The sequence below is a fragment of the Varroa jacobsoni genome, unplaced genomic scaffold (genome assembly GCF_002532875.2).
Source record: "Varroa jacobsoni isolate VJ856 unplaced genomic scaffold, vjacob_1.0 scaffold_881, whole genome shotgun sequence".
NCBI classification, from domain to species: domain Eukaryota; kingdom Metazoa; phylum Arthropoda; class Arachnida; order Mesostigmata; family Varroidae; genus Varroa; species Varroa jacobsoni.
In genome coordinates, this window is record NW_019213783.1 from 107,857 (window position 1) to 117,166 (window position 9,310).

Genomic DNA, 9,310 nt, shown 5'->3' on the forward strand with positions numbered 1-9,310 from the left:
ACAGTTATCGGAAATGGAACGAGCTACCTTCACTGTATCGCAATTCAGCTGCTTATGATTTCAGAAATCAGACTGTACAAACGTTCTTAGTGGTTACCTTGTAGGCATGTCGTGTGTATTTATAAGTAAATGAATTTGCCATTGCTTTAATGAGCGAGCACGGTTTCACAGGTTGATTGTTTGGATGGAAAGGCGCACCATGAGCACTAGAAGCCACTATAGACATGGGTCATATCCTCTTCTATTGTCAAAGAAGGACATCTTTACACATTGGCACGTGTACGTGAGTGCCACTCAGACCAATGAGCGCGATAAGCAGCGACAATAGCTGATCGCGCAGAGACAAGACCGCAAGCAAACAGCCCCGTCGCTGCTTTTCGTATACACGAACCCCTAATTCAGTAATAATCTATAAACGTTCACGGGTAGGGCGGTATTTTCTGGGCAGAAAACCTATGCATATTCTCCGAACCATCGCTGCCGCAGCAAGTTCCTGGAGGATCGACTTGTAAAAAATAACTACTGTCACCAGAGTCGTTCGAGAACAGCCCGTAAATACGTTTGCTAGGAGATAGCTATCACTGCAGAAATGTATGCAGCAGTGTTATATTTAAGCTAACGTTTCACACAAATTCACTTGTTTAGAATGTCTCACAGTGTTGATGGCTTCATAAGGATTCCATTTGTTGTTGTATATACTCTACTAAGTATTGTATATTATTATGTCAATCGTCTGCTAACGACGTATTAGGCGTATGCACCGCTCGTACATTTGTCGCAATAGGCCTTGTATAAATGTCATTAACACGCTGCCAGGCACACAATTCGATGCTCTTTTATTTGTACGAGGGCTCCAGGATTACACATTTGTTTACGAAGACTTTTGAGTTCAAAGGAGAACTCCAGCGGATTAATAAATAAATGACGCTATATGAAGGTTTTCCGAATAATGTAATCATCGAATGCTACCTCTCAATAAACTAGAAAATGCAAAAATTGTTATATATTACACAGGTTATTAAGACATAAAACAGGACTATTAACAGTCACATATACTACCCCTTCTATATACTAAGGTTGTGATATTATATGATTTTAGTAGAAGAGTTCCCTTATGCTACTAAAACTAGCTACGAGAGATGACATCAACGGAAGTTACCTTGAAAATGACAAAGTATCGAAAAGCCAATCAATACATGGTTCGTAATCCTTCGCTGCGGGTTGTTTCCTGACTTCAGGCTTATTTATCAAAGACTTTATCAACAATTCGGGCCCAGCTATGATTATCCTGTAGCACTTCATGCATCCGGAAGAGATGATACGTGTAGGAACATATCGAATTGAAAAAAATTGGAAAAAAAAGCTATTTATTAGACCTTGGTAGGGTTGCTGCTTAGATGGCCGTTTTTTCGATAGCTGGTGCATTGTCCTTTTCATTTGTTACAAGCAGGAAAACGTATTCAGCTTTGGTTTTATTCTGTTCATGAGCATTTTCATATTTGTTCCGGACCTGGACGGAAGGCTAAGGCTTACAGATTAACACCGGCTTACAGGTATATGTAAAAAAGATAGCTCAGCCGTAATCATTTCGAAGCCACCACAAGAAAAATAGGATCATTAGGTCTGCCAAGGTCTGTCCCTTAAGTGCTTGTCAGAGGGTAACATCTTCTAATTTCTGAATTTTCAAGCCAGTAAGGTACGGTTGACGGTTTTCTTATCTTAACCCATTTCCTCATTGGAGAGTTATTCTTGTCTACTAATTAGTCTTTTGCTCAGAGCTATTTTTATCTGCGATAACCTTTCTGGGTAAAATATGCACTGACTTATGTGAGATAAATTGTTGACGTGGTCCAAAGTGGAAATTCGTAATGAAACATAGTCCGAAAGTTAGTATCGGTCTGCTATTAAATAATGAATTTTTTTTTTTTGTTACTGAATTAGGGTTGGAGAAATACAATATTATCGCAAATCTGAAATCAACATAACAAAATAATGTATAAATAATAAAATACTGGTTGTCTTAACCGTAACAATTCCCTGAAAGCAAATCTGTTGATCAGCAGTGAATATCGATACTTTAAAAATTAACGCTGAAAGGAGTAATTCGCCCATAAAACTGAGAAAATTTTTTGACGAAACGGCGATACCAAAGCTTTGAACGACACCTTCAATAAAAAGCACCCTTTTCAACGTTTCTTCATACAGGCCAACTGCTGAAAATTTTGTCATTTTTAGATAGGCTAGGCTTTAGTATAATGGCTTTTAATATATTTCAAAATAGATACTTAATCCAAAAATATAAAAAACGATGTGTCTGTGGCTACTGCGGTAGCCATTTATTTCGATAATATGAAGCAGACACCTAAGAGATAATTAAGTAATGAAGTTCAAGCTGCCCATATTATCAATATAAGAACAATGTTTTCATGTTAATTTATTATCATAGCCGTAATGATACATTTTATTGATATTTTTTTTCTATTAATTACTGTATCGGATCGTTAGCTGCCATTCATGTGTTAATTCGGCTTACTCAGAGATTGAATACGACCAAAAAATATCCAAGAGGACCGTTACAATCGTCACCATCATCACTGCTTGCTTACGAGAGCGCTTAGACTGATTAACAAAAGACGTTGGCTTTTGCTAAATAAATAAATATATTTGTTCTAAATCTTATCTAACTTGAATTCCACTCAGAACAGTGCCTCGTGTCGCGTACCCGTAAGGTATATGCCCCGTTTTTAACAGAACTTTTATAGTTTTCCGTTCATTTTGTACAATTACTATAAAAGCGTTAATTAAATCGCATAATGATTTGAATAGTAAGTGAGCTTTCACCTAAACGTTTTTCGCCTGCAATAGCTACTCCAGTTCGCTGTCATTGACATCAGTTGGCGTTGTTACGTTTTTGATTACTTCAAATAATCATAGTGCTATCTAATAGGATCGCAGTCTACTCGAGTTGTTTAGCTCATTCTGATCGAACCTGTGGTCGTGCCAGAAAATCTCAAATCTGGCTGGTTCGGATTTCTGTCGGGGGAATTGGGGTCCAGTGTGCTTTAGGCGCTCGCCGAGAACGGCTGAAGCGCCGGCGTAGATAGACGAACACAGTCGTAAGTGCCAGCGTAACCCCAAGGACGGCCGCCCCTGGCACAGCCAATTGTCATAACTCGGGGGGTAGGAGATTCCTGTTGGGCAAAACAAACATCGTACATACTGCCAGAAATCATTGCCTCATAGAAAAAAGCTCAGCGGATATGTTAGTTGCTAGTTCTGAACATACGATGGGTAGGGAAAATCTATAAATGTTGTTAAATCAACAAGTGTTGTCTAGTTCAAACAAAATAATAAGGACCTAATTTTATTTAGGAATCATATTTTTGTTATTGAGCAAGTCAGTGCCAGCAATTCGATAGTCTATTAGAATCTCAAGCGCAGATTAAGGTTGCTTAAGTCATAAGGAGTAGGATTCCCTGAGCCTATACGCACTTCCAGAAATGTGATGCATTTAACAGCGGGACTAACTTATGGGTTCCTTTTGAAAGTCGCGTATTAATACGGGACTTGAAAACTTAAAACGGTTTTCGTAAATGAGTACGATTGTTCAGGAAACTATGTAGTTTGTAGGCAGCCATATTCGCTCGATTCATGTCTGAATAAAATTAGTGTTGTCCGAGCTACGAATGAAGATGAAGTGTTTACGAAGAGCAGTACGGGACGTAAAGCTCATTGTTATGATGCTCTGTTTTAATCAAAAGTAAAAAGAGATATAATGCGCTTGCCTTTGTTTAATGAGACAGCCCCTGTCTAAATTCGAATGCCGTAACCCTTCATTGATATTCACGACGACCAGTGGGGTGTTACAGAAATACATCTGTTTACCCAGATAAATATTGACGGCAAAGCACAACGTTGATCTTTTATTTTGCAATATACATCGCTTAATTAATGTCCGGGTTGTGGCAAGTGTACACTGAGAGGCAAGAACAGTCAAATTCGATGTGAGTTTTAATAGTATATCTACTTTTACTGAAAAACACATTATACCGTTGTCCTAACGAGTTCATTTGTCTGGAACTGTAGTTATTATGATTACGTTTACTATCAAGCAACTATAAACAAAATAGGAACTTTTCTCTCTCTCTCTCTCTCTCTCTCTAGAGAAAAACGTTCTATTTGATTTATAGTTATAGAGAAAAACGAGGGCTCAAACTACCTAACCAACGTACTCGATGTAGTTCCTAAAGCTTTCGAAGTCCTTATGAAACATCGTAATGAGCTTGCTGCTACTTGAATCATCATGAAGTGACGGAGATCTCGATCTCCATGCGTTATTAGGCTTCGTCGTTGTAGAAGTAGACGTAGTTTGCGCAATCGGATATTTCGCATCCATAAAGTCGGCAAGGATGCTGACGTCCGCACAAGCTTTCAACTGTCCTTGTGGAGGGTCACAGTCTTGGTCAAAGCCACACGGCGATGCTGAAATAACAGATGCAGGAACCAGAACGTCACTACTCACACAAGTAAGAAGAATGATCCGAATGCATTTCTTCCACAGCACTTCCCAAATAACTAACGTGATACTCTCTATAATAGCGTACGTTAGCTCAGTTGTCTAAGCAACCCGAAGATAGGGTCTTCTGGTAAATCTGCGCAGGATATAAAAAGTAAACTCTTGTTTATATTTAAATTAGATAATATACCTGTCCAATACTCCCAAATCAGTATACACCATTGGCACTGGTATTTTTTCGGCAACTTGACACGAAGATAAAAATGACTTTGTGAAGAGTCAATAGTAAATAGGGGCTCGTCTGTTTCCTGAATATCCAGGGCGCGTCTGTAAGCAAAATCGTTAAACTTAATCCCAGCATCATCGCAGATTTCGCTCGCAAAAGCTCCAGCGCATATTGCGTCATCTTCCTATTGGACCATTCATCAAATGAAGATATTTCTCCAAGAAAGTACTGTAGCATAAAGCATACGTGTGTGCATGTCATTAATAAACCACCATAAAATTAAGTTTTTCATGATAATAATAACCCCGCTTTATATACAGATATGGCCTAACGTCGAATCAATTTCCAATCTGCATCGTTTATGTTGCATAGTTTAATAAGAACACGATATAACAGGTTAAAATCAGTCAGTAAAACCTGGCCTGTGATGTAAGCGAGCACATCAAACCGGGTTGTTGCACACGACTTGTACTTTCTATAATTGTAGAAACAGCTAAGCTTCGATAGGGGAAAATTTCGTATTCTGTTAAGTTCAATTATTATTGATTTCATAGAAGGTACGTTTGGAATTCTTAATTGGCCTAGTAGACTTTACCGGTTGTTTTAAAATGTTTCATCGAAATAAGTTTAAATACCTGTTTTTACATTTAATCGGTTTGTTGCCCCGGCGTCTTCTCACCGCAGTCCCATTGCTCGTCACTGTTGCTGCTGTGCCGCTAGCGAAATCTTCAACTTTGCATATTGAGAATTGAAAATATCCACCCATATTCCGTGTGAAGTTCACTTCGACGTCTATATATTCACCAGGCAAATATCTACGCGTTATTAAGCCTGCACGGAAAAAAGATGGCGCACGATAGTGTTGATTAATCAGTTACGTAACTAGACTAAAAAGTACAGTGCGAGATATGGGCTATAGTAATGCTCAGACCATATAGTGGGGCCAGCGCTAAAAGTTGGGGTATAACAGTTCATCAAAATGGCAATCACAATACTTAGCGTACAATCGTATCGAGTGGACAGTTTTCCACCGAGGCTTACCACTGGTTAGTTATAATAAGTTATTTACTGCATTTTTGGCTTTTGCAGTTCTTCGTACACTTACCTTGTCCGTAGAGTCCCCCAACTTCATGAGGTCGTGGAACCGGCAAATCGTAGGCATCCCCGCACATACCGCAGTTCCCACTGTTGACGTGCCAAAGACGCTGAAATACATAACAGGAACGTTTTACACGTTTAGAAACCACTCACACCGTTTCTAATACAAAATTATGGACAACAATGGTCTTTTTCCTATTCCATAGGAATATTTTTAAATAGATCTAATAATAAATCTATATGGAAAGTTCCAAACTGTCTATCTATAGCCTATGAAAATTACTAAGGTAATAATTTTCATTTTTCCTATTTAACGAACATAGTTACATCTGTGTGTATATAAGTCTTACGTTTATTTTTTGAATGCGTTTTAAATAATGCTTTATTTAGTTCTCAGTTTAGGACTTCTACGTAGACCGCGATTGTGGTGTGACGTTACCATTATGAACAGTATATGCTTTGCACAATAAAATTGCACTCGAGCTGAGACATCGTTAACCATCATTTCGTTAAGAAAAGCTCAAAAAAATTATAGGGCTATTTTGTTGTTTTTTCGATATCAACCTTATGGAATGTATGAAAAAGTCCGCTTCATTTAATGGCTTTATATTAAAGTGAGTTTTCCTACATTTTTTTTCTGTACTTTGCAGCTAATAGGCTTAAAAATAAAAGAGAAAAGGAACCAATATTGGAAAATATAACATAGAGTATTTCGGAATTCGGTTCAGATCCTGCCGGCCATAAAAGTGGTCAGAACAAAGAAAATTATTTTCCATAAGGTTGCGTAGTTTCATCCAGATCTCGACGCACTTAATGGACGCGTCAAAAGCAAGTATCGGAATACGCGCCTCTTACTATTTTAATTGGGTAATAGAAATCGGTAACTGCGTATGCCCGTCTTACTATATATGTTCTCTGTTTTCAACCAGATGCCTACTAATGTTAGTTATTTAGGACATAAACTCATCTCAATTTACATCAGCTAGAAGCCCCAATGCAGTTTTGTATACCCCTTGTATATAATTAGATTTTTATTGTTTGCCTATATTAACAATAGACATTTCGAATTGAACTTGTGGTGCTATTCTCAAGCATTGCGCCGAAGCTACGTTTGCCTGTAGTGGACAAAATCAGTGAGCTGGTCAAAGATAGACTATGAAACAAGTCAAGCTTTATATCAATTGCAGAAATGAAGATTTGCAGATTATAATATGATATTAGGCAAGTGTGACATTATTTTGAGGAGCCAGCCAATCGGCCGTCTTATGGAATTATGACTAACGGCGATACCGGACATAAAACTCGAAACATAGAGGCAAGCTTGACGTAATACCAGAATAGACAATGGAGTGCAGTGCCCTGCTGTAATAAAAAAAAAAGGTCACTTTTATCCGATGTATTTCACTGAAGTACAAACAACATTTCGAAGTTGCGCTTATCCAAATCCAAGCTCTGCTCCGCGTATCGATGTCAACGAAGTATAGCCGACTCAGTCTTCACTTGATTGTCGTTGAATTGATGCATATTGAATCTAAATGGTCCAAATAAAGATGTATTCGCAAAAACACAGGCTTACATCGGTTCCTCCGCAGTCGTTACGATCATCTTCCACGTTGACGGGGGCGTCATAACCGAATCGCCATAGCGATCCACGCGCCGGGGGTTCCTTAAGTATTCCATAGGTCTTTACGTGAATAACACATAGGCACAGTATGGTTAGCCAGATGATTGCGGTATTCATTGTAGTACACCACACGGACAGTTATACGGATAGGTGATATTACGTTCACAGTGTTACGCAAACTCTAAAACGTTACAATAATTGGAGGAAACAGTCTTAATCTACGTACAGGCCATGCAGCCTGGACGTTACCGACTGTCAATCTGAAATATGTAGTTACTACTAGTCTGTGTCACATTTGTACAGCGATACATGGAAAAGAACGGCTGAAGTTTCTATACGGCGCATGGGTCTGTGGACATGGATCTTGTCGAACACCGCTAAGGGCGAGAGTGCTTGAGCTGTTGAGAGGATGTAACAGTCCGTAAATTCAAATGAGCTTTAACATCGGTACACGGTGACGCCCTTCAGACAAGCGAACCTGTAGCGCCTCAGTATGAGCTCTTACTTCAACAGCGAAAAACGAGGAAAACCAGTTACATCAACGTCCATGAGAACAAATCCGTTGGGGTGAATGCAGTAACATTATGGCAAACGGAACTATTTCGACCACCACCTAGTGATCTATGCTAGATCATACTTCACACCCAGTATGGGCGTGACATCAGCCTCGCGCTGGGTGTCAAAATGTACGCTTAGTAAAATATAAAAAAATATCTAAACCATGGCTAATCTGTATTCGAGGGTGTGTCGCTAGATGGCGTTGAAAACAAGGACGGCGCGGAACTTGGAATGACGGGTACGTGCTCAACATCGCTTAGCCAAGCGTTTGCGGTAGTTGTGCTCACAAAGAAGAACTAATTTATACAGAGAGGCCGGGCGAGAGCGAGATTTACAAAAGAAAAGAGAACAACAAAGCAATGGCTGTTGTGAAGCCTTATCATGTCCATGCGGCATTTTGTGGAGTTTGGACCGTTTTTATAGTAGGTGTTGCTTCACCTCAGGGGTAATATTAGCTCGAAGTGGTAATCTCTAAGTAAATGCAGGGCGCCTTTGGTATATAACCTCGCGAATTCGGATCACGGAAGACATGATCAGAAATTCCTGTTTAAGGTTTTCAGCTTCATGCGTTTCTCAGATGTGTACTAGGGAAATAATAACTAGACAGATAACTGTATTTGAAGGATAAGATGGCTGTATTGTGGAAGCAGCAAGAAGCAAACGCCTATTAGATTCCAAATATTATCATTACTCAGTAGAAAGTTCAAGCACCGACTAGTTTTCAACGCAGTAATTTTTGGCAATTTTTTTGTACGCCATGAAGCGTACTTCAAAAAAATACACATGCTCACTAAAGTAGATAGTGATAGATCTAACAGCTGATTGTAAATCAACTCAATGACTAGTTATTTTCGTACATGCCTTAAGCAGCCGTGGATACAACATTTCTAACCATCATCTACATATATTAATAGCGACTCGTGCGCTAGTTAATATATGATTTGAAAAAGCTACACTTACTGGCTTATTTTCCCTCCGATTGTGTTCTTACAGCTCTCGTATGTTAATTGATTCGTGTTAAATACGACGACTCTTGTTCGTATGTTCGTCGTTATGGAACTCCTTAAGGCGTACGACACAGGCATCCTCATCTAGCTTTACAATCAACAAACGACTTCATCAGAACGAATTGATCATCTGCTGAAAACGAGCTTTTTCTTAGTATGAGACTTCTTCCCAGTCTGGCACTCGATTTGCATGCCGCGACGAAGAGCAAGCCAAGAAGAACGCGTCGCCTTTTACAATCAACTTCTAGCGTTTCCGTCGTCTGTTTCATTCGATGCTGCCA

At 39.2% G+C, this 9,310-nt stretch overlaps 1 protein-coding gene across 1 annotated transcript; it reads right to left on the minus strand.

Moving 5' to 3' along the window:
• Positions 1-2,399: 2,399 nt before the first annotated feature.
• Positions 2,400-8,110, minus strand: LOC111264635 (uncharacterized). The gene is made up of 6 exons (XM_022840702.2): positions 7,417-8,110; positions 5,848-5,947; positions 5,378-5,573; positions 4,707-4,843; positions 4,233-4,482; positions 2,400-3,191 (listed from the first exon to the last, which is right to left on the minus strand). Exons 1-6 carry the CDS (start codon positions 7,579-7,581, stop codon positions 3,167-3,169), a joined length of 873 nt encoding a protein of 290 aa, XP_022696437.1. The 5' UTR covers positions 7,582-8,110; the 3' UTR covers positions 2,400-3,166.
• Positions 8,111-9,310: the final 1,200 nt, after the last annotated feature.

Excerpts from the sequence above, each read along its gene's own strand:
- LOC111264635 (XM_022840702.2), bottom strand. The coding sequence starts at position 7,581 with ATGAATACCGCAATCATCTGGCTAACCATACTGTGCCTATGTGTTATT. Across the intron at positions 5,948-7,416 it reads ACGACTGCGGAGGAACCGAT|CGTCTTTGGCACGTCAACAG; the intron begins GTAAGCCTGTGT and ends TATGTATTTCAG. Across the intron at positions 3,192-4,232 it reads AGCTTTAGGAACTACATCGA|GAATCTCCTACCCCCCGAGT; the intron begins GTACGTTGGTTA and ends TTTGCCCAACAG.